Genomic DNA, 25,712 nt, shown 5'->3' with positions numbered 1-25,712 from the left:
TAGTTCTGTTTAAGTTAATATAGGTCTCAGTGGGCTAAAATCAAGGTGTCACCATGGTTATGTTCCTTTGTGGCGGTTCCAGGGAAGAATCTGTTGCTTTGATCTTTGATCTTTGCTTTGAAAAGTGATCCACATTTCTTAGCTCATGGCCTACTTCCTCCATCTTCAAAGCCAACAACATCCAACACTCTGCGCCTTTCTTCTGTGGATCTCATCTTCCACAGTCACTCTCTGACACTCTTACATTTTTAAAGGATCCTTGTGATTACACTGGGCTCACTCAGATAACCCAGGCTAATTTCTCTACCTTAAAGTCAGCTGATTACCAACCTTAATTCCATCTTCAATCTTAATCCCCCTTTGCTTTGTAACCTAATACATTCACAGCCTCTGGGGTTAGGATGTGGACATCTTAGGGAGGGGCAATTATTTTACTTACCACAGATAGTGACTCCTCTCCCATACCACGTTTCAAAAATGGCACAGATGGACTAAAAGCTTCTGTGCTTGGGAGAATGGAATTTAGTGTCCACTGGATTTGGGAACAGGGTGCAACTTACTCTATGAATTGGTTAAATATTCAACTAACCCAAATGACTTCCCAATTTTAACCCCCTTCACAACTTAAGTTGAAGTAGGAGTTCTTATCGTGGGAACCATGAGCCACAGAATTCAGGGTGTCTAGGAACTTAGATGGTAATAAAATTAAGATTTCATTTTCACTAATCTCTAACTGAAATTTAGCATTTTCTTCAATTACAAAGATAGGCAACAAACCACAACAGTCATAGCAGTACTTGAGACTATAACTAATAGAAATAAGATATTTTTATTTGACATTATAATTGTTAGTTATCAAAATATCATTGATGCTTATCTCTATTTAAAAAAAAATTATGGTAGTCATATCTATCCCTAGATCTTACTATGTAAAGCATTAAAAAGTACATTACAAACATAAAATTGTTTTAATGTTTTTTTAACTGCATTTCTGTGTAATTGGTTTCCTTTGTAATCTTATTTCATACACATAAAAATATTCTTGAGAATGGATCCATAGGGTTCACTGGACTGCTAATGGATTAGTCTGTGACACAAAAAAGGTAAAGAACCTCTGAGCTAGTCCCTCTAAGCCTAATGAAACTAGAAAAGAGGAAGTTGGAAGGGTGGGGAAAATGAGAGACCTTAAAGTTAAAGGGCATACCATGGTTTACCAAAATTTAGCTACAATATACTGAATTCTCTGGTGTAATTTCCCTAATCTTTATGGTTTCAAACTAATAAAATTTAGAAGGGCCCAGAAAACTGCAAAAGGATCAGAGTTCTAATGAGTTCATTAATTTCTTTTTTTTTTTAGTTCATTAATTTCTATTTTTGAAAAAGCAAACCCAGTTTAAATCTGCTCTGAAAGCAGAAAGAAGCCCCAGCTGTCCATTTGACTAAGCAAGAGAAGCCAGAAAAAAAGTTGTGCAACAGGCTTTTCCTGGAGATGAGATACTTATGGCTGGCTACTTGCTCTAGTAACTATCAACTACTCATGATTTATTTATGCCAACAGTTACTCAAGAGTGCTGAGAAGCTTTGAGGACCAAGAGAGAAACTGGAGTGTTCTTTTTCCTCTCCCTCCCAAGCAAGCAAATCACAAATGATCAAGTCATCAGAACTACCCTAACACCTGAATAAGCAAAGAGTAGCAACTCCTACGGAAACCAGAAGTCTGACTGCAACCTTTATTGCTTTGACCATTAGCCCCAAACTCTAATATTAAATAAAATTTTAAGCTGAATTCTTATTAATCATCTTTAAAAGTCTTCTCTCATGCCTCTACCTCCAAAAGTGCTTTATAACTACATTTGTTAGCAATTCCCGCCTAACCTTAAAAGCTAGGTTATGTGCTAGTATAATTCTATGATCGAGAAATTAATGATTATATAACTTCAGGAAAATCTACACTTATTAGAAATCAAACTTGTTTACAATCTGAACTGAGCATTAAAATCAATCCTGGAGTATAACACCAGTTGCTTTTTCAAGAACATATGTATCAGACCTGTGTGAAAAATGTGGAATTTCAACTACTGGTCTTTTTTTTTTTTTAAGATTTTATTTGTTTGAGAGAGAGTGCACACATGAGGAGAACTGAGGGAGAAGGTAAAGCAGACTCCCTGCTGAGCAGGGAGCCCAACACAAAGCAGGGCTTGATCCTAGGACCCTGAGATTATGACCTGAGCCAAAGACACTTAACTGACCGAGCCACTCAGGTGCCAAACTACTAATCTTGTAAGATCAGATCAGACCACCTGATGTGACATTAGCTCCAAAAACAAGTCCTTGAGACAAGTGCCTATAGAAAATACCACACACTAAAGGAACATGTATACCTATATATCATTAACTAAAAAAACTAAGCAGTAAATAATTTAAAAATAGTTACATAGATAAACTTTTGTAAGTCTGATTAAGGATAGAGAAGGGATGTTATCAAAAATCTTACTGAGGACATGCTGTATCTTTGGGAACAGCCACCATGCATTTGCAGTACAGGACTAAAACATTAGCTAGCTAAACTATCAATCTCCTGAAGGCTTTCAATAAAATTACCAAATTCTGTATAGATCTAAAGAAGTTATCCTATAAACACACAGAGGAAATAAACTGGTCTTAGGACTGTAAAATATTGCAAAAAAACAGTAGGGAGATTCCTCAAAAAATTAAAAATAGAACGATAACATGATCCAGCAATCCCACTTCTGAGTATATATCTAAAAGAACTGAAAGAAGGGTCTTGAAAAGATATTTACACACCTGTGTTCATGGCAGCACTATTCATAAGAGCCAAGAGGTAGAAGCAACCCAAACGTCCACTGAGGAATGAATGGATAAACAAAATATGGTATATACATACAATGAAATATTATGCAGCTCTAAAAGGGAAGGAAATTCTGATGAATACTAGAACATGGAGGAACTTTGAGGACATTGTGCCAGATACAAAAGGACAAATACTGCATGATCCCACTTATATGAGGTCATCTAAAGCAGTTAAATTCGCAGAAACAGGAAGCAGAATGAACCAGGAATTTGGGGGAGGGGAAAAAAGGGGGCTGTTATTTATTGGGTATTGAGTTTCAGAATTGCAAGATGAAAAAGTTCTGGAGATCTGTTGCATAAAAATGTGAGTATACTGGGCAGCCACGGTGGCGCAGCGGTTTAGCGCCGCCCGCAGCCCGGGGCGTGATCCTGGAGACCCGGGATCGAGTCCCACGTCGGGCTCTCTGTGTGGTGCCTGCTTCTCCCACTGCCTGTGTCTCTGCCTTTCTCTCTGTTTCTATGAATAAATAAATAAAATCTTAAAAAAAAAATGTGAGTATACTTAACACTACTGAACAGTACAATTAAAAAGGTTAATGATGGTAAATTTTCTTACATGTTTTATACCACAATAAAAAAAAAACCCTGATTTATTCTTCCTCAGGATACATGTTATATTGATCAGGATGTAGGCTGTAGTCTAAAAATAACATGTCCTTTCCTGTCTAAATGTTAAACATAACTTACATTTATATAATTCCCTGTTTATAGTTTATATAGTTAAACTATATAGTTTATAGATCACTGTCAATCAGAAGCCACTTGATATCCATGACTTCGGAATACCAATAAAAGTTTACTATTCTTTTGTCTTAAACACCAGTGATGATATGTAAATAAGACTTGATTAATCAAGAACTAATTTTTCAATCTATGACTTTTCAAGTCTCCTATTTCTTCTTTACCCTATTTTATTACTTATTTATTTTTTTAAAAATTTAAGTCATCTCCAGGCTAGGTATGGAACCCGAAATGGGGCCTGAACTTACAACCTTGAGATCAAGAGTTGGACACTTAACCAACTGTGCTACCTAGGTGCCCCCCTATTTTATTTTTTCTAGCCATTTCTGTAATTACTACAGTTTCAATTCAAGATTAAGAGCAATGAGAAACAATTCTAATTGGTCTGACAGATTACTGGAAGTAGTAGTTACCAGAATTGGCCAAAATCTGAAGTGAGGTTATCATTTATCTATGTTTTCCTCCTTCCTTGTAGCATCTGCAGTTCTCTTTCATTTAGAGGGCATATCTAATTGTGGTCCTGGCATACTGCTAAAAAGAGATGGGCATATAAGAATTCCTGGGAAGGCAAATAAAGAACTTGCTTCAACTCTACTATTCAGTTTTAGAAATATGCAAGTAAGACCACTGAAGTCAAATGAGATGCAAAAATATGTGTGCATACTGCTAAAAAGAAAGCCTTTTTAACATAATTTTAAGTTTTAGGAGGACCAAAAAAATGGCTCTCTCATTTTATTAAGGGGAAAAATGAATCCTATCCCAGAATTAAGAGAGTTTTAACTAAAAAGATATATATCTAGATTTAGGTCCAATCAAAGATTCAGATAATACATTTAGAATTTTAGACTTTTTTATATATAGGCCCACAAAGTAAGAAGCAGAAAGAAGATAAGGTCTTAAGTATCTTGAGAATCATCTTAAGATATTTCTCAGCTGGTTTTCAATCTTAAGGCAATGCTTTCAGATTTGTTTTAATAACTTTTAACTCCCATTTATCCCATTCATGTACTTGATTCTGAAATGTTTATTATGGATTGCTTTTTTAAAATTATAAATCAGACTTTTTATTATTAACAAAGCCTCTTGGGCCCTAAAAGAGAACAGATGGGATGATTAAGAACAGCAGCTGTTACATCAATGTCCAGGAAATTACATGCATACCATAAATTATTTTAAATTTTACAGGCCTCAGCTTCCCAATTTTTAATACCCCTCCGTCTCCAACCCCCAACAAAACACAATATGAAGGTTCAATAAGATGCTACTGAAGTCATTAAGTGCCTACTTTGATGATTTTCAATTAATCAAATCAATCTTATCACTAGCTTGATTTGGATATATTATCCATTTCTAGAGTTAACAAATATAACTTTTCTGGCCCATTATTAGATTCTCTCAGTTTTTTTTTTTTTTGATTCTTAGAGTGATTACAGTTTACAACACTTGTTTCACAAGTATTTCACAGATACTCGAATTTAATGAGCACAATAATGGTAGGTGTAAATTCTATTTTTATTCACATTTTACAGATGAGGAAATCATACAGAATAATTAAGTACCAAAAAAAAATTAAAAAAAAAAAAGAATAATTAAGTACCTTGCCCAAGTAACAGAACCTGGATGGATTTAACTCAGCCTTCAAAGCCCACTTTTGTTTTATTCTTCAATGTTATTCCTTAAGATAGAGAAGCACTGCAATCCCCTATCTTCTCACGTTGACTCACAACTAAAACGTTTATGGGGATGTAATGTATTTAATGGCTTTTTTATTTTTATTTTTTTTATTTAATGGCTTTTTAACAAGAAACTCACAGTGTAACTAGTGAAAAATCTTGGAGTCTTGTCTTCCTGAAGATTAACATCAAAACAGGCAGCTCAAGAAATGGCTTACAGGTGGCATTTTAATTTTGGCAGCAACTCAATTTTCCTGGATCAAAATCTAACTCAAAATCATTATGCTTTCTGTGGTAGAACAAGCTCATCCTGACTGCTTCCTCCTCTCTTTGGTTGGAAATGAGGCAAAGTACTTTCACACAGTCTTGTAAGAGAAAAGTATTGATGCCTTTGTAAATAATCTAGGATCAGTCAAGTCACAGCCTCTTCAACTTCTTTTAGAAAACAACTCCTCACCCTTTCAGGGCCCTTTTTGGAAAATAAATCATCATTTGCTTACTTGACCAGTCACTTTCAATGTCAGAGTTTCTGTTTTCAGATATTTGGTCTGAAATATCTACCACCTCGGTAGTTATTAACAGTACCTCCTCTCTCCATGGCTTATGGGAGAATTACCAAAGGAAAAGACCAAGAATTTGTTGTAAATGATATGGAAAAACTAAATTTGCAGCAAGAGTTATTTCTTAGAATGACAGAGACTTCATTAGACAGTTTAAGCGGTTATATTAGCATCAACAAGTACTTTTTGAGCTGGGATTACCAATTCAGTTCCCTGATACAGTAGAGGGAAAATTCTAAAGATGTCACTCAAGAGATTTCCTAGACACTTAAACTCTGACATAAATGAAGCAAGCCTCAAACTTTTTCAGACACATGCTGCATAAAGAATTTAAAGCTGTTTTATTTAGTCACTTATACACTGAATAGCTACTACAAAGAGAAGTATTATCCAAGATAGTACATAAATTCCCAGACCTAGCACTGAAGTTTTCAACCTGGAACGAAGTGTACCAAGTGGTATGAGTCAGTATTCTTATAAAACAGACCCAAACGTCTCCAATGGTTCCAGAACTGATAACTGATCTCCACATTCCACACATAAAGATCAGTTTTTCCCAACACCTCTTCTTAGAAAACTGGATATTACTAAGGGAAGCACCATTGCCTCCTCACATGGAGAGACTGAATCCCACGGAGGTACTCAGGCCCTTTAATATATCCCTTTAAAAGGGACAAAGCTTGCTGTCTATGCAGTGACTTATCTGGCAGGGCCTTTTTTTTTTTTTTTCCAACTGACTTGTCAGGATTTTCCTTAGAGATCAGAGGAGTCCATTTAGCCCCTATAAACTAGATCCAGAATGGGCCCTTGGTAATTAACGGGAAGTTCTGAGCTAATGAAAGGATTTGTGGGCGGGTCTGTCCTGAGCCACTCCAGATAACACTATTTCATCCTCGGAGCAGTAAGGTTAGGGAAAGAAAAGTCTGCACCCCATCCCCTTATCTTGACCTATTAAATCAGGCCGGCGGGAAACGACCACAAAACAGCCTCGTGGGTCCTTAGGGTCACCACACGGCAGGGCCAAGTGCCGGCCTGGGCCTGGACGTCTCTTCGCTGTCAGGGACCTCGGTGGAGAAGCCACCACACCCCTCCTCGCTCCTCGCTGTCCGCCTCCGGGATCTGGAAGTCAGGCCCCTAGCGTCTTGGCACTCATTAAGGGCCCCAAGCCACGACTACCGTTACCATCGCAGGGTCTCGGCGGGCCCACTCTGCCCAGCTTCCTCGACCCCCGCTTAGCCTCTTCCCTTTTGGGGCGCCCGCCCGCCCACCGGCTGCCCCGAAGGGTGCGAACTCACGGCCGCCGCGGCGCCGGTGAAAATATCCTCCCCCTCGGTGTCGCTGTCCCCCGCCTCGGGCTCTGACCCCCCGGCCGCCCCTTCGGACTCCGGCTCCAGGCCGGGGAAAGGCGGAGGGAGCCTCTCCGAAGCGCTACAGCCACCACCACCCGACGCCATCTTCCTCCACCCGCGGCGGAAGCCGCAACAACAACTTTATAGACAGACAGCGCCGCGAGCAAAACGTTCCAGAGGAACGAGGAGCGGGATGGTCGTGACCAACCCCGCGGGACGCACGGGGCGGGGCTTAGGGGGGCGGGGCCTGGCCGCGGGGGGCGGGGCCGGCCGGCCCAACGCTCCTACCCATCCAATCCCCCGCCCCGCATCGTGACGTTGAGATCTTAACCAACTGCGCGAGGGCCGGGGCGGGGAGGGGGGCACAAAAGGAGGAGCCAGCGAGGTAGCGGCGGCTCAGATTCCTAGGGCCCTTTGTGTTCCGGAGAGCGTTTGCCAACAGCCTTCTTAAGATGTCGTTCGAATAAGGAGTCTGAAAGCTCCTCTACGTGCCCCCTACCTATGCCACGCACGGTGCTCTCTCATTGAGATTCAGTAAGTGGTTTTGATTGAGGTCTTTCCAAAAGGCGGCGGTAAAGTTTCATTCACTTTATTCTTTGGACAACATCTAGTTATTAGTTCATTCAAGAAACATATATTAAGCACCTACTGTTTGCGTTGGAAATACAGAAATAAAGAAGCTCCTGACCCACGAGGCACTTGATGGAGACACACACGTTAAATGAACAAATGCAACGGTGTTCGGTGCTGTAATCTGCTCTGGGCGCAGTGAAAGAGGGTATCAGTTACGCTTGGAGATGCAGGGAGGCCTCAGAGCAGGGGACATCTCGGCGTCCTAAATTTGGCTACAAGTAAGTCGGTGTTATATCCTCTTAGTTGCCGTGGAGTGGAGTGGGACAGATGGCAGGGAAATTCTTAAAACCCTGAACACAATTTCCCTGGGGCGTAAACTATTCCCTTGTTAACCTGGTGAGCCTAAAGTCTAAATCAGCCAGACAATAAACAAAACTTTATAAAGATAAACGGGATATGTTAGCATGGGGGTAATTCTGCAAAATGATCCTTCTCAATAGAGATGGCATTTGGTAGCAAAGTCTGGTTTGTTTCTAATCGCAAATCACTCAACTTCAGGGATTGGCTCCCTCCCAGGTCTATGAGCTGTTGGAGGGCAGAGGCCGCCTCCTATCTTTGTATTCTCGGCGTCTATAAATACACCACGTCTGGGAAAGTAAGTGCCCAATAAACGTTTGAGACTCGGAGGGAGGGGTAGGTAAAACTAACATCATCCACCTTGTTCCTGGCATTCATCACAGCCACGACCACCAGAGGACTTAAGACATTCTTTTTAGGATGATGATCTATTTGCAGTATGTCACTACTGGATATGCTGGGCCCAGGGAGAGCTCTTTCATTCTAAGTTGTCTCTGAAGGCGAATGGCAGGATCTTCAGGTGGCCGTTGGGGAATTGTGCCGACCTCCGTTCCTCTGAAACGGGAAAAATCAAAAAGCCCTCCCCGGCCCGGCACCTAATCACCTAATCAACATCATTGGACTCCCAACACCTTCCGTTTCACGGCAACGGAAACTCACTTCCGGCGTGACTAGGAAGTAAGAAGCGGCTCCCTCAGAGAAGTAACCGTAGACTCTTTGTACACGCTCCTCCAGCAAAAGAAATCAAGATCTCCTTTCCCCTACCTCTTGAGGATTCATTTTCAGCTCATCGGGGGCGCTGAATGAGGCAAACAGTGGCAGGTAACAGTTACCTATCGCCTCTTCCCCGACCTAGACTACAAATCCCAGAATACATCTCTGTCCCATACGTCCCAGCACGCAATGCACCTCACGTGCTGAAAGGAATTCTCCCCGCCTTGTCCCGCCAAAACCGAGCAAAGCATGCTGGGGCTTGTAGTCTTTGCGGGGCCCTTCCCTAGGTCCTCCGCGCTGCTCCGTCAGGTCCCGCCTATCTTCTGCTCCCCGGGATCTTTAGGCTGGTCTCGGCCCTTTTGAAGACCAGGAAGTTGATAAATTGCGAGGCCCGCTGCTGAGAGACGGTGGCTCGGGTGGGACAGTCGCCAGGGATGGCGGAGCATGAGGATGGAGCGGGTGTCCGGGCTGCTCTCCTGGACGCTGAGCAGAGTACTGTGGCTCTCCGGCCTCTTTGAGCGGGGAGCTGCCCGGCAGCCCCGGATCATGGAAGAGAAAGCGCTAGAGGTTTATGGTAATTAATTTTACCCAGGGCAGCGTTTGGCGTTGTACGTGGAGATGGGGGGTAACGGGAGCCTCACCAGAGGGCTGGGGGTGGAGACCGGTTTTTGCTGGGTCTCGTCCGAAGCCTGGGAAGCCTTTTCTCCGGGGTCCTGAGTCACGCAGGAATGTGGATCTAAGACCTGGGCTCTTCCTAAACCTGGCGTTAGCCGAGGCTGGAGGTCTTAATCACTTCATTTCCCTTGACGGCCTTACGCCCTTCTGACCTTGTCAAGACTTCTGGGCAGAGCAGGCGGTTAGGGTGCTTGGTTAGGAAGCAGAGCTGGCCTGATGGCACTGCTTGTCTCCTCCCTTGTGGTCCCTAGCCCCTAGACTCGCATTCCTTCTGCCACCACCGAGAGCACTGCTGGGGACTGGCCTAAGGTCATAGCCGCTCTCTTGGGGGAAAAAAAAAAAAAAGAGGATTCTCCCCCTCCAAAAGCCCCCGAGAGAAGAGGACAAAATGGGTTTCCCGTACCCCGGCCTAGACTTTATAGTTTCTTATCACTGCCAAGCCTGGAGTGCATAAACGAATACACACACACACACACACACACACACAGAGTCACGTATTTTTTTTAAACCCCTGGGACCATCTTCATTGTACACATGAGGAAACAGAAGGTTAGAATGGCCAAGCAACCACCCAGAGGTCACTCTGCCAGTAAAGAAAAAGCAAAAACCAAAGCCCGTGTCTTCTGATTCCAAATTTCGTGCACTTTACACCATTTCACAATTGCCTTATGACTCCTTGTTTTTGGACTTGTGTAGTACTGTTTTTGAAGGCTAAAAAGACTGGCTCTAACTAATGTTCAGTGATTCCTGCTGACTGAGGGTGAAAGATCTAACTATAAGAATACAAATAAAATGTGGGGAAGGATTATGGGCCAGTAGAAGGAGGCCAGGGTTAGAAAAGACCTTTGGAGCCAATCTAACTTACTCCTCTCTTGCTAGAGGCGGGACCTAACCCCAGCTAGATGATTATGAGTGTAATGATCTCTACAAAACCGACATATTCCTGTCCTATCAGACTTCTGTCTATAGCACCTCAGGACAGAAGGGCACTTGGGGGATACAGCTTTGGAAGGGGGATGATTCTTGTCCTAAAGTTTAATACCGGTGGAGACCTATACATGCAGAAATGTACTTTTTAAAACAATTTTATGTAGTAGAAGTCCATCAACCTGAAAAAGAAATCCGGAAATTCAGAGGAAGGTGAGATAGTAATCTCTGAGTCGGGGATCTGGAAAGACTTTATGGAGGAGTCACTTGAGTTAGGCCTTGAAGCGTAAGTAGGCTCTGGATATAAGGGGGGTAGAAAGTGTACTAAGCAGAGAAAAGGAAGCAAAAGTATGGAGATGACAACGTGTTAGGGAATGGCGGGGCCCCAGGATAGAGTTTGTGGTTAAAGAGTGGAAATGTGATTAAAAAAAAAATGTTTTAGATACCAGGTCAGGATTGGATACTGAAGGTGTAAATGTATAAAGTATGTCAGCGCAGAGCTATAGGAGAATTTTCATCAGGGGAGTAATGTGAGAAGAGCAACATTGCTTTCTTTCTAAAGAAATAAATCCAGATCTCTCAAATCAATAGAAAACCAGAGAAGTTTAATAAGGGATGAGACTTAATTTCAGCTTTAGGTAGCATATAAAGTGTATAATGCAGCTTGTGTGAATGAGCCTTAAAGAGAAAATGCCTAAAATGAGGGGCAACACATTTCTTTTTTAAAAGCTGTGTTTCTCTGAGCCTCGTGGGTGACAGAGCCTTGTGAAGAAGCAGCTTTGTCTTTTTTTTTTTTTTTTTCCTGTCTTCATTTTCAAATTCTGTGGCTAATCAAGTGATAAGCCTAGGAGTTAGTTGTTGGAGGAGAAGGTGGAGCTTGACTTGTTTCTCCTAGTAGCATTTCTGTTTACAGGGGTGCTATCGGTAATAGAACAAAACCTTAGGCTTAAGACATCATGCCCATCCTGTGTGAACTCCCTGTGCTCTTCTTTCTACCTCCCCATTTCTCTGTTGTTTCCCCTTTCCCATCTTTTTCTACAACCTCAGAGGAGGAAGGAAATCTTGTCCTCTCTAAGGGGGACGACCCAGGCTCCCACATCCTTGGTCTCATTCCCTTCTGCTTATTTTGCCAGTCCCCCATCCTCCCTCCTATATTTTCACTCTTACTTCCTCTATTTGATCTTTCCCTTTGGGCTCTAAAACATGTTTCAGTTTCCCTTACCCTTGTCATCATTGTTCTAGCTTTGTCTAAATCCGTTATCCATCCTTTGCCCTCTCCCTTCCTTGCCAGAGCCTAGGACTGCATTTTCAGTTCCTGCTTACTTCCGCATTTGCAAGCTGGCTTCTGCCTTCATCTCTCTACTGAAACTGCTTTCTTACAGGTAATTTTCTGGGTGACAAATCCAAAGACTCATTTCAGCTCTCATCAACTTGGATTTTTCTGCTGCATTTAATGTTATTAATATCCCCACACCTCCATCTCTGCTTCTGGCTTTTCTTTCTCCTTCTGATCCCTAAGTTAGTGCTTTCCATCAATCTATCCTTGGGTCTCTCCTTTTACATTAGTGGTTCTGAGATTGAGCTGCCCATAAGAGCAACCTGAAGAATTTTTTAAAAAGCTCAATGCCCAGTCCCTACTAGGAATCAATTAAATCAAGATCTTTGGGGGTTGGGTTTAGACATCAGTTTTTTTTTTTAATTTTTATTTATTTATGATAGTCACAGAGAGAGAGAGAGAGAGAGAGAGAGAGAGAGAGAGGGCAGAGACACAGGCAGAGGGAGAAGCAGGCTCCATGCACCGGGAGCCCGACGTGGGATTCGATCCCTGGTCTCCAGGATCACGCCCTGGGCCAAAGGCAGGCGCCAAACCGCTGCGCCACCCAGGGACCCCTAGACATCAGTTTTTAAAGCAGTCCTGATGATTCCATTGTTCACCCAAGGTCGAAAACTACTGTTTTGCTCATTCTTTACAAATCTCAGGGATTCAACAACCACTCTAGCTTTGGTACTCTCTCTTTTTATCTATTTTTTAAAATTTTAATTCCGTTAAAGTTTCAGTTTAGTTTCAGGTGTCCAATATAATGATTTAACAATTCTATACATTACTTAGTGCTCATTATGGTAAGTGTACACTTAAAACCCTTCATCTAGTTCACCTATTCCCCATCCGCCTCTCCTGTGATAACCATCAGTTTGTTCTCTATAGTTAAAATTCATTTGTTGGTTTGTCTGTCTCTTTTTTCCCTTTGTTCATTTGTTTTGTTTCTTAAATTCCACCTACAGGTGAACTTGTACAAGTGATATTTGGATATGGTATTTGTCTTTGACTGACTTATTTCACTTAGCATTATGCTGTCTGGTTCTGTTCATGTCCTTGCAAGTGGCAAGACCTCATTCTTTCTTTTTTGGCTGAATAATATTCATATATATATATATATCAGCTATATTCATTCATCAATCGATGGCTACTTGGGCTGCTTCCATCTCTTGGCTATTGTAAATAATACTGCTACAAATAATACTGCTACTGCTAAAAGTCATGGATATATCCCTTTGAATTCGTGTTTTTGTATTTTTGGGTAAATACCCAGTAGTGTGATTACTGGATCATAGAGTAGCTCTATTTTTAACTTTTTGAAGACCTCTGTACTGTTTTCCAGAGTGGCTGCATCAGTTTGCTTTCCCACCAACCATGCACAGGGTTTCTTTTCCTCCACATCCTTGCCAACACTCCGTCCTTGCCTTGTTTCTTGTGTTTTTTGACTTTAGCCATTCTGACAGGTGTGAGATGTTACTCATTGTAGTTTTGATTTGCATTTCCCTAATGGTGAGTGATGTTGAGCATCTTTTCATGTGTCTAGCTTTGGTGCTCTCTTAAACTTTACATCACTGTTCAGTATTTGCTGGAATATCCCATTGGGTTGCGCCTTAAGCACCTCCAAATCATTATGTATAAAATTGAACCCAGTTTCCCCAGCCCCCATCCAACTTTCTTGTGTTCTTCAGGTTTTTTTTTTTTTTTCCATTCTGTCAGTGTTCTCCCAAACAGAAAAAATCTATCATCCTCCTTTTTCCCTTTCCTCGTCTTCTACATCCAAAGAACTGTCAAATTCTGTTGATTCTGCTGCTGAAATTACTTCTCCATCTGTCCCCTCCTCTCCATTACTATTATCATGTGCCTATTTTGGGCCTAGCATTTTCAGCTGGTATCTCTGGCTCTGCTTTTAGTTCTGAGTTTACCAGCTAGTGGATGAGTTACCAGCTGACAGTGCAATGCTGTCCACATTACTCCCTTGTTCAGAGTAGCCTCTTGAGGATTCCCTATTGCCTGTGGCTGACTGTAAAAAATCCTTGATGGTCTGGCCCAAACTCTTATATCCTCATTTATGCTGGGTTCCTAGGAGACTAAACTTTTTTTTTTTTAATTAAAAATGTTTTAAGTACTCCCTATGCCCAATGTGGGAATCAAACTCATGACCCCAAGATCAAGAGTTGCATACCCTACCAACTGAGCCAGCCAGGCACTCCTAAACTTCTTTTCCTTTAATTTCCTTTACCTTAAATATCAAATATTGAAATGTCACCCATTTTTAAAGGCTTGATTCAGATTCCACTTTCATAAATTCTGTGTACCATATTCTCCCAAGCTAAAGGTTATTTCTTCTCCTTGAGCTTCTGTGACACTTTCCTCATTCTTATATTCTCTCTGCAATGTTGGATCCAAGAAACTGGTCATGATCTAATAATAAACCAAGAAAACATTTTTCTCAAAAGGAAACTGGTCATGGAAATTTCTGTCAGAAATACGGGGAGTTACTGTAATCTTTGGTTAAAAAGAAGAAGTCAATGTTTGGATTAGGACTAGCAAAGTCATCCTTATTTAGAATATTCATGTTTTAACATAATACCTTGTCTCCAATGATTCTTTAGATTTGATTCGAACTATCCGGGACCCAGAGAAGCCCAATACTTTAGAAGAACTGGAAGTGGTGACGGAAAGTAGTGTGGAGGTTCAGGAAATAAATGAAGAAGACTATTTGGTTATTATCAGGTTCACACCAACAGTACCTCACTGCTCTTTGGCAACCCTTATTGGTAAGGTTTTATATATAAATATATATATATATATTTTTTTTTTTTAATTTTTATTTATTTATGATAGTCACAGAGAGAGAGAGAGGCACAGAGACACAGGCAGAGGGAGAAGCAGGCTCCATGCACCGGGAGCCCGACGTGGGATTCGATCCCGGGTCTCCAGGATCGCGCCCTGGGCCAAAGGCAGGCGCCAAACCGCTGCGCCACCCAGGGATCCCTATAAATATATTTTAATTCTAAATTATTTTACTGATTTTGACCCAAAATAACAATTAGCATCATGTTTATACTTTATAGTTCACAGAGTCTTTTCAGATGTATATCTTTTGTAGCCCTCACAGCCTATGAGAGAATTTTCCAGATGAGGAAACTGAGACTGAGAGAGTTTAAGTGACTTGCTCAGAATCATATAGGCAGGAAATGATGTAGCTGAGGCTCAAGCGCAGGTTTCCTGACTCCAAATGTGTTATCTTCTTTAGTTATACATTCTGTTTCTCTTCCCTGTACATGCCTACAATTAAGAGAGTGGGTGTGGACCAGTCCTCTCCTCCTGTTCTGGAGATTGGAGTGGATGCTGTCAGACTAGCACTACTGCCATCACCTTTCGCTGCTGTATTGGCTTCAGTGCAGTATGGGCATAAGTCCTAGTGGGAGAGTATTTTGTTTTTTTTTTTTTAAGTTTTTTATTTGAGAGCGTATTTTTGAGGTAGTTTTCTATTGAGAGGCTGCATTCCCAATATTTTGGAGTAGTTAGCAGTAAGATATGCAAGAGATGTCTTTGAATATATACTTTGTTATAAAGAAGATAAAGGAGGAGCACCAGCGTGGCTCAGTCAGTTAAGCATCCAACTTAATTTCGGCTCAGGTTGTGATCTCAGGGTCATAGGATTGAGCCCTGCTTGGGCTCTGTGGTGGGTATAGAACTTCCTTAAGATTCTCTCTCTTCCCCTCCTTCTACCCCTCTTCCCTCCTCTAAAAAAATAAATAAATAAAAATAAAGAAGATGAAGTGTATTTCAAACCAAATGTTCATCAGTAGAGGATTGCTGAAATAATCAAGGATGATATATATTAACAGTGGAATACTACATAGCTATGAAAAATGAAGCTCTCCATGTACTGGTATGGAGAGATATTTATGACATACTGTTAAGAAAGAAAAATAAATAAAATAGATAAAAGCAAGTGTAATATTGCTACATTTGTATAAAAAAAGGCAAAAGCAAATTTGTATTTTGATTGTATATGTGTAAAGAATACCTAAGAAATGAATAACTGTGATGGGAGTAGATAGGAGTGGTAGTAGCAACTGGGCAGGTTGGGGACAGGGTGGGAGGAAGGCTTTACTATATACCTTTTTATATTTTTAAGTTTTGGAACCATGGGAATATATTATCTATTTAAAAATAGATAAGTTTAGGGGCACCTGAGTGACTCAGTAGTTGAGCATCTGCCTTTGGCTCAGGTTGTGAGTCTAGGGTCCTGGGATCGAGTTCTGCATCGGGCACCCTATAGGGAGCCTGTTTCTCCCTCTGCCCATGTCTCTGCCTCTCTTTCTATGTCTCTCATGAATAAGTAAATAAAATCTTTAAAAAAATAGATAAGTTTATAAAATGGACTGAAAAGATTAATGTTTTATTATTGCTTCCATTGTTACAACAATTTCTGTCTTTCTCTTCTCACTTGTTGCTCTGGGATCCCCATTAGTGATTTCCAGCATAGAGGCCATATATTGAGGCACTAGAGGGTCCATGAATCCATACATCATCTTGTAGTTATTTTTTTCTTTAAGATTTATTTATTTATTTATTTATTTATTTATTTGAGAGAGAGAGAGAGAGAGAGAACACGAGCTGGGGGAGGGACAGAGGGAGAGAATCTCAAATTGACTCCCCACTGAGCACAGAGCCCGACATAGGGCTTGATCCTAGGACCCTGAGATCATGACCTGAACTGAAATCAAGAGTTGGCCACTTAACTGAGTGAGCCAATCAGGAGCCCCAATAATATTGTGGATATTAATACTCCATACTAAAAAAAGCAGTTTTTTAAAGATTTATTTATTTATTCATGAGAGACACAGAGAGAGAGGCAGAGACATAGGCAGAGGGGAGAAGCAGGCTCCTCGCAGGGAGCTCAATGTGGGACTTGATCCCAGGACCCCAATCCCAAGGCAGACGTTCAACCACCCAGGCATCCCGAAAAAGCATTTTTAAAAAATTTATTATTTATTTATTATTATTTTAAAAATATTTTATTTATTCATGAGAGACACAGAGAGAGAGAGAGAGAGAGAGGCAGAGACACAGGCAGAGGAAGAAGCAGGCTCCATGCAGGGAGCCCGATGTGGGACTCGATTCCAGGTCTTCAGCATCAGGCCCTGGGCTGAAGGTGGCGCTAAACCGCTGAGCCACCCGGTGTTGCCCCGCATATTTTTTTTTTTTTTTAAAGACTTTTTTATTTATTCACGAAAGACACAGAGAGACAGAGGCAGAAGGAGAAGCAGGCTCCATGCAGGGACTCCAGGATCACACCCTGAGTCAAAGGCAGATACTCAACTACTGAGCCACCCAGGAGTCCTGGGAGAAAGCATTTTTGAATGCATACTTATTTTTTGTTATTGGACAGTTTCTGAATCATTAGATATTGGAAGTGCTGCTACTCTCTTAATGTGAAGGGGGGTGTCTTAAAATACTTTGATATGTAAGAGTTCTTAAGTAGGGGATCTATTACTCTAAGAGCTTTTAGCAAAGGCTCTTTTGATTTTTCAAAAAGTAACACTTAGCCTGTGTTTTTTTTAAATTACAAAATAATCTGGAAACTCCACAAAAGTGTAAAGAAGAAAATAAAAATCAATTATCATAAAAGAATGTGTGCTTTGGGCTAAAATTCTATCTCTATCAGGTCTGCCACTTTGTGGCTTTAGGCAAATTACTTAGACTTTCTGAGCCTCAAGTTTCCTTATCTGTAAAGTAGAGATAAGAGTATCAACACAGTTATAAGGATTAGGTAATAAAATTGATAAGGAATAGTTTTTTTTTTTTTTAGGAATAGTTTTTATTCTTCATTAAATATTAACTTTTTTGGGACGCAGGGCTCAGTGGTTGATCATCTGCCTTCGGCTGGGGCTACATAAATATTTTCATATATCTCTAGTTATTGCCTCAGGATAAATTCCTTTAATGGGAATTATTGGGTCATATGGTGTAAGTAGTTTTAAGCCTCTGGGTACATATTGGCAAATCCTTATTAAGAGGTTTCTACTCTTTGACATAGGAATTAAAATAATTCTATTGAAGAAAACAGTAACATGTACAAACATTTATAGTAAATTTATAATAGTGAAACCTGGAAAAAACTATAGTACCTATTAGTAAGGAAATGCTACCAGTAAAATGGGATTTCTTATTTCTATTGAAAATGTCAAGTAATCAAAAAAATTGAAATGCTAAATTGCATTTGCATTATGATTGTAATTATTGAAAAACTGTGTGTGGACAAAGATTGAGAAAGCCCATGAAATAAAAGTAACTCTAAAGGCGCCCAGATCTGGGGATCCCTGGGTGGCTCAGCAGTTGAGTGCCTGCCTTCGGCCTAGGGCGTGATCCTGGAGTCCTGGGATAGAGTCCCACATTGGGCTCCCTGAGGGGAGCCTGCTTCTCCATCTGCTTGTGTCTCTGCCTTCTCTCTCTCTTCTCTCTCTCTCTCTCTCTGTCTCTCATGAATAAATAAATAAAATCTTTAAAAAAAAAAAAAAAAAAAAAGAGGTGCCCAGATCTGGTTATGGTAGCTGCTTCACATCTGTCCACTCCCTGAACAAAGTTTCGTCAGGTCCTTTTAATAGTTTCGGTTAAGACCCTTGGCTATTTAGAAGTTAGTATAGTAGTGTAGTAACCATGTTCAATCAACATGAGTGGAAAACTAAATAAAGAGAGCCCTCTTGGGACACCTGGGTGGCTCAGCAGTTGAATGTCTTCCTTCGGCTTGGAGCGTGATCCTGGGGTTCTAGGATCGGGTCCCGCTTTGGGCTCCCCGCAGGGAACCTGCTTCTCCCTCTGCCCATATCTCTGCCTGTCTCTCTGTATCTCTCATGAATAAATAAATAAAATATTTTTTTTAAAAAAGAGAGAGACCCCTCTTTCTGGGATCTGGGAGGCATTTCCTGTGAGCAGGTAGTGTGAAGCAGGGGAAGGAACCTGAGTATACGTTCCACCCCGACTGGTTAGGTCATCACTTGGTTATAGTTATCCTGGTAAGTAATTGCAAAGATGAGGAAGACTCCCAGGGGTCTTCCCTGGGAGTGGGTAAGGTAGGGAAACCAGCTAGTAGCTATCTGTGTTGACTTAGTTCTGATAAGAATAGCTGAAGGCAGGTGTGGTCCAATATGAAGGGCATAGGATTTGGAGTCTATGTTTAACTCCTAGCTGTCCACTTGTTAGCTATGTGATGTCAAACAGATCGCTTATCTTGGTTCCTGGCTGTAAAATGAAAATGATACAATAGTAATAGCTAATATTTATTAGATGCTTTTTATGTACCAAGTACTATTTTACGCGCATTGCATAACAATTTATTTACTACTTGTAACAATCCTATATTGAGTGGTATATTATAATACTTGCTTTACACATAAGGAAACTGAAGCTTAAGAGAGGTTAAATAACTTGCCCAGGATCCCATAGCTAGTATGTAGTGGAGCCATTTTTGAACTCAAAGTATTGTAGTCTTAGTAATGCTGTACTGCCTATCTTGAGGATATTGATGCTCAAAAAAGTGCTTTGTGAATTGTGAAACAGTTATTATTTACCATGTGGGTGAAACACCAACAGTGAGCAGAATACATGAGGATGCTGAGATGATACATAGGTAACAAATTAAAGAGGCAGTGTGGGAGGCAGAGGGAAGAGAAGAACCCTCCAGATATGCTTTAGGACAGATCTACAGGGAGACCCTCTTGTGTGTGTGTTTGTGTGTGTGTGTGTGTTTAAGATTTTATTTATTTGACATACAGAGAGAGAGAGAGAGAGAGGAAGCACAAGCAGAAGGCGTGCCAGAGGGAGAGGGAGAAATAGACTCCCTGCTGAGCAGAGAGCCCTACACAGGGCTCAACCCCCGGACCCTGAGATCATGACCTGAGTCAAAGGCAGACATTTAACTGACTGAGCCACCCAGGCATCCCATGGGAGGCCTTCTTAAAGAAACTATACATTGTTTTCAGAGTTCTCTAACATTTACTATGGAATTACTGTGTTCTAGACTCTAAGTACTCTGAAACACTTTGTGTGCATAATTAAGAACAGTCTGATTATCTTCTGTGTCTAGGGGTGTAGATTTAGTTAAAAATCCATTCCTTGTTTTGAGGTGGGGGAGAAATGAAAGATGGGCACACTGAGGATCTGTTCCCAGCCCAGTTTTAATTTCTCTTGTAAGTCTCAACTGGGAAAAAAGATCTATATATTGAACTGTGATGTGGCATTGGGGTAAACTGAGCTTTAGAGGAGCTTGTTTTAGGGAAACAACTCTACTTGTATATCACAGGCATAGAAGATTCCAAATTTGCGAAGTTTCTTGTGGTCCTTTTTAAGTGGCTCTTACTTGGTTTTCAATTTTTGCATGATCTGGCCTGTTGTGAGTGTTCCATGAAGTTTAATGAGTGAATTGACTTTTGCTTTAAGGTAAATTGATGTAGTAGAAAGGACCTAGGCTTTGCAGCGGTCTTGGGTTTTAGGTCCAACTGCCACTTTACTAGCTCAATGACCTTGGGCAAGTTACATTATGACCTTAGTTTCACAGTTTGTAGAATGGGTTTGGTAATACATGGCTCACTGGATTATCGTGAAGAATATGTAAGACTAAATGTATTAAAGTTGCTAGCATGGTGCCTGGTTCAAAGGAGACCTACGCTGGACTGAGCCAAAGCTGTTTCCAGCTACTGTATTGTAGGAGACACCTACACGCAGCTGTATGCTTTTTCAAGAACTAATAAGAAGAGAGGTAATTGGGGCCTTTTATTTTTTTTCCTCTACAGGGCTGTGCTTAAGAGTAAAACTTCAGCGGTGTTTACCATTTAAACATAAGGTAAGGAAGTTTTTGTTGTTTTATAACAGCTTTATTGAGATTTAATTCACATTTCATACAATTCACCTGTTTAAAATGTACAATTTAATAGTTTTTCATATAGTCACTGAGTTGTGCCACCATCACTATCAGTTTTTTGTTTTTTTTTTTTAAGATTTTGTTTATTTATTTGAGAGAGAGAGAAAGCATACAGGAGAGAGAAAGGGAGAAGCAGGCTCCCTGCTCCCTGATGTGGAGCTTGATCCCAGAATCCTGGGATCTTGACCTGAGCTGAAGGCAGATGCTTAATTCACTAAGCCACGTAGGTGCCCGACTACTATCAGTTTTAAAACGTTTTCATCACCTCAGAAAGAAATCCCATATCCATTTCCCCAAGCCTTATGCTATCCCCAGGCAACCACAGGTCTCCTTTTGATCTCTATAGATTTGCTTATTCTGAATGTTTAATTTAAATGAAATCATACAGTTTGTGGTCTTTTAGACTGGCCTCTTTCAATTAAAATATTATTTTCAGAATTCATCCATGTTGTACCATGTGCCAGTATTTCCTTCCTTTTTGCTGCCTTATATGATTCCACTGTATGGATGTACCATAGTTTATTTATCCTTTGATTACTGGGTGGACATCTGGGTTGTTTCCACTTTTTGTCTATTATAAGTAATGCTGTTATGAACATTAGCATACAGGCTTTCGTTTGGTTTCATTTGTTTTCATCTTTTCTCCACCCAGGAGGGGGATTGCTAGATCTTTTGCTAACTATATTTAGCTTTTTGAGGCACTGCTACACTGTTTTCCATAGCTGCTTTATCATTTTATATTCCCACCAGCAGTATATGAGGGTTCTAATTTTCCACATCTTCACTTGCATTTCTCTATTAATATTATCTATTTTTTTCATTATAGCCATCCTAGTGGATTTGAAGTGATAACTCAGTTGTGGTTTTGACTTCCGTTTCTCTGATGGCTAATAATGTTGAGCATATTTTCATGAGCAAAAATTTAAAACACAGGAAGAACCACTTAGAGAGGGCCACAAGTAACCTCTCAAATTTAAGTCTTTGTGGCTTCAATGTGCCAAACTTACTATGTGGTTTCCCTGAGGTATAGTTCATACAGGAATAGCAGGGTAAATGCTTGACTTTTCCCTTTTACTTAACTATTTTTCAGAGTTGAGTCATGCATAATTTTTTTTTGTTTTGTTTTGTTTTTTGAGTCACGCATAATTTTAAAACAAGGTAAATGAGTATAGAATGATTTTAAACTGTTGCTTTGTTGTCTGGAACAAGAGTTGGTATTATGCCACTAGCAGAATTCATATGGTATTTTTTTGGTGCGGGGGGAAGGGCAGAGGGAGAGAGACTCTTAAGCAGGCTCCACGCCCAAGCCCGGCACTGGGCTCAATCTCACAATCCTGAGGTCATGATCTGAGTTCAGGTCAAGAGTCAGATGCTTAACCGACTGAGCCCTGTAGGTGCCCCAAATTGTTTTGTTTTTTAAAAAAAAAACTGTTCTAGATGATCTCTAGGGTCTCTTTTAGCCCTAATAAAGTGATTTTTTTCACTCTTAAAAAACATTTATCTTAGTAATAAAATAACTATAGTAAATGGTTCATACACTCCAGTATTTTCTGGAGAGTAAGCATGTCTTTATCATATAGCATGCTTTATTTGCCATAGAATTTGGAGTAATTTTATGTGTTTGTTTCAGAAGCTCTGGTTCTTGGAGGTTAGCTAATCTGAGGGCATGCAGCAGGGCCAAGAGGTTTAGTTTAACCGATATGATACTTGAGAGTAAATTTAGCAAAATAATAGTGAATGAGAAAAGGAGGATACTGAACACTATATTTTGTGATCCCATTTTTGTAAAATAAGCAAAGAAACTTCCAACTTTGGCATGTGTGTGTGCACCTGTATGTATAAAATCCACATTCCATTATGTAGGTATGGAGAAAAATATGGAAGAAACTACACTGGGTTTATTAATATGGTTTTCTTGGGGCTTGGGGCAGAGAGGAAGTTTAGATACTTTAGGTACTGATTTGGGAGGAAGAGATAGAGTGTAGTAGGGTAGAGAGATCCATGAGTAAAATATATATGAGATCTCATTTGTGTGAAATTTTATTTGTGTGTATTCATTTTAAAAAGTAATTAATGGGGATACCCCCTGCAGGCCTTCTGCAAATTTAAAAATTAAAAATCCTACTAATTTCATTCTCTGTTTTGAGAGGATTTGTCTTTAAGTTAAGTCATTGATGCTAACTAAGAATAGAATTTGGACTTTCATCCTAGACTCTTGAGTCCACTGTGCATTCCATTTCACTTGTTACCTCAGAGCATTCTAAATGTTTGGTTTTAATTTTTTTTTCCTAGTTGGAAATCTACATTTCTGAAGGAACCCACTCAACAGAGGAAGACAGTAAGTCAATCTTGACTCACTAAAAAACAACTTTAGCTAGTACTTCATCTTGGATACCATTATTGTACTATCCAAGTATCTACAGGTCATTTGCAAAAAACTGCAAAATTAGTTATTAGCTCTTCCTTGAGGGGAAATCTAGGTTTTTCAAGAAAGTAATTTTTCAGTAGGACTCCAGGTGAACCAGAAGCAGGCCTTGTGAATATTGGCTGATTTAGCAATCAGCCAATCTGCACATCTCTAAAGAACATCCATCTCTAGGGACCCTGACTCTAAAGAAGGCTTGATTTTTTTCTTTGGTGCAGGACAGAAAGCTATGTACTTGAAACTGAAATTGAAGGTCTAGAAAAGAATATGGACATTGCTCTTTTGAACACTTACATTAAGAACACTTTTAGCAAATTATAGACAGAAGATATAGGCCAATAACTTTATTATATGAAGATCCATGGATTTTTCTCTAAGTCTCCCTTCCTTCTAGAACTTACGAAAAATGAGCCAAAATCAGCTTTAAGCTATGAAGGGGTTAAATTCTGTTTTAATGGGCTCATAAGATTTTTGTCTGTCCCTATATATTGCCATAATTCCTCTGCTAACTTTTATCTGTGTTTTGCAGTCAACAAGCAGATAAATGACAAAGAGCGAGTGGCAGCTGCAATGGAAAACCCCAATCTACGGGAAATTGTGGAACAGTGTGTCCTTGAACCTGACTAATAGCTGTTTTAAGAGCCACTTAACTTTAGTTGTTTGATATATTTGTTTAAATTCTTTGTAAAATGTAAAAGACTCATGTTTAATACATAGGTGATTTGTACCTCAAAGCATTTTTTTAACAGATGATTTGCAAGCAAGATTTAATTATAAGTAGTAGTACCTAGTTTGTTCAGTGTATAACATTCTCAGGATTTGTAACACTTAAATGATGAGACAGAAAAATATTTTCTAGTTACTATGTGTCAGATGGGTTGGTATTTTTCTGACGCCTCTTCTGATGCAACTACTTTTCATGTCAAATATTTACTGTGCCCAAATGTATTCAATTTAAATCATTATTCTGTAGAATAAATAAAACAGAGATGATTCTTATAATGATGTACCTTAGAATGTTTTTGTTGAATTATAAATCTTAGTGTAAATATCAACTCTAAAAGATATTTACAAACCCTTATTTTCTGATTATTATGTAAAATCAGAAATTCAAGAACCAGAAAGAACCCTGAAAATGAGGCATAGGCTCTGCCTTCCTTTAAGAAGAGTCCTCGACCCATTTGTAGATGAGGATCAAATGTAGAGAGGGCCAGATAACATACATAATTTTGAAAATCGAGAAGTCCCCAAAGAAGTTTTGTTTAAAGCAATCTAAATTTATGGCTTCTCCTTTACTTGAACTTTGTTCAGTTTGTTTTAGGAGATAATGATCATTGCAAGTGTAACAGGGTGTAGAAGGCAGCCTCCCAGATATTCGCTAATGATCCTTGATTCCTGGTGTTCATGCCCTTGTATAGTTCCCTTCCATGTTGAAACAGAGCTGGTAGGTATGGCTAATCAAGAATCAGAGGTGACAGTGTGTGACTTCTGAGGCTAGATCATAACAAGTGTTGTTGCATTCGTCTTGATTTCTTGAATTGCTCACTCCGTGGGACTCCAGCCACTGTGTCATCAGAACACTTGAGCAGCCCTGTGGAGAATTCCATAAGGAGAGGAATTGAGGCCTTGCATGAACAACCAGCACCAATTTGCACACCATGGGAGTGAACCATGTTAGAAGTGATCCTCCAGCCTCAGTCAAGCTGATAACTTAACTGGAACCTCATGAGACCCTGAGCCAGAACTGTCTAGCTAAGCCACCCAAATTCCTGACCCAGAGAAGCTGTGAGCAATAATAAATGTTTATTGTTTATGCCACTAAGTTTTGGGGTAATTTGTTATACTACAGCAGTAAGTAACAATATACAGGTTATAAGAGTGGGACTCTTCTGCCTCCAATTTAATTGAGGCTACAAAGGGGGAAAACAGGAGAGTCCATGCTTCTTGAATCCTTTTATCCACTTCGAGAATGTAAGTTTTGAAAGAACAGAGAGAATTTGGTAAGAAGATTATTGATGAATTTTTTTTTTTTTTTATAAAGCTGTTGCTGTGTTGAGTTCCAGCCCCTGTTTTGGTGGAAGAAGGTTAGGGAAGGAACACTATCTGCTGAGGGGAGTTCAAAGGTGACAGCTCGGAGAGTTTATAAATGTATTTCCTGTAGTTGGGAGATTCAGCAACTTACTTGACTCAGGCCTGAGAAAGAAAGTGGAAGTGGACTTAAGGCTGGGTCAAAGGCAGGCTGATTCCTGCCTAAGAAGTCTAGAGGGTGGGCAGCCCAGGTGGCTCAGTGGTTTAGTGTCCCCTTCAGCCCAGGGCCTGATCCTGGAGACCTGGGATCGAGTCCCGTGTCAGGCTCCCTGCATGGAGCCTGCTTCTCCCTCATGCCTGTGTCTCTGCCTCTCTCTGTATGTCTCTCATGAATAAATAAATAAATAAAATCTTAAAAAAACAACAACAAAGAAGTCTAGAGGGCAAGAGAGCGGCAAGGCCAATGACTTTGATGACAGCCCTCGGCAAGGTATGCATATCTGTTTCACATGGACTGCTATGGGGTCTTATTTGATGTTGTCCAATAGGCCAGCTGCAGGGCCAAGGAG

The 25,712-nt window shown here is 40.3% G+C and overlaps 2 protein-coding genes across 4 annotated transcripts in view; one reads left to right on the top strand and one right to left on the bottom strand.

The window, feature by feature from the left end:
* SNX1 (sorting nexin 1) overlaps positions 1–9,043 on the bottom strand; it is a 40,392-nt gene extending 31,349 nt beyond the window's left edge. The window contains exon 1 of one of the 3 annotated variants that reach the window (XM_035708610.2): positions 8,890–9,043. In XM_035708610.2, coding sequence (XP_035564503.1) covers positions 8,890–8,904 — 15 coding nt within the window. In that variant the 5' untranslated portion in view covers positions 8,905–9,043. Of the gene's footprint in view, positions 1–7,140; positions 7,351–8,484; positions 8,518–8,889 lie in introns of those variants that run through there. The other 2 variants (XM_035708609.2, XM_025472548.3) reach the window with 2 other exon arrangements.
* A 45-nt stretch (positions 9,044–9,088) lies between these two features.
* On the top strand, positions 9,089–24,937 carry CIAO2A (cytosolic iron-sulfur assembly component 2A). The gene is made up of 5 exons (XM_025472550.3): positions 9,089–9,412; positions 14,371–14,535; positions 20,563–20,612; positions 22,983–23,028; positions 23,645–24,937. Exons 1-5 carry the CDS (start codon positions 9,283–9,285, stop codon positions 23,740–23,742), a joined length of 489 nt encoding a protein of 162 aa, XP_025328335.1. The 5' UTR covers positions 9,089–9,282; the 3' UTR covers positions 23,743–24,937.
* The last annotated feature ends 775 nt before the right edge of the window (positions 24,938–25,712 follow it).

This window comes from Canis lupus, chromosome 30 (genome assembly GCF_003254725.2).
Source record: "Canis lupus dingo isolate Sandy chromosome 30, ASM325472v2, whole genome shotgun sequence".
Lineage (NCBI taxonomy): Eukaryota > Metazoa > Chordata > Mammalia > Carnivora > Canidae > Canis > Canis lupus.
The sequence above is the reverse complement of the archived record's forward strand: the minus strand, read 5'-3'. Positions and strand labels throughout refer to the sequence as shown.

Bases quoted from the DNA above. Each gene is read 5' to 3' on its own strand.
- CIAO2A (XM_025472550.3), top strand. From the start codon at position 9,283: ATGAGGATGGAGCGGGTGTCCGGGCTGCTCTCCTGGACGCTGAGCAGA. The intron at 20,613-22,982 runs GTAAGGAAGTTT...TTTTTTTCCTAG, and splicing joins GTTTACCATTTAAACATAAG to TTGGAAATCTACATTTCTGA. The intron at 23,029-23,644 runs GTAAGTCAATCT...TGTGTTTTGCAG, and splicing joins CCACTCAACAGAGGAAGACA to TCAACAAGCAGATAAATGAC.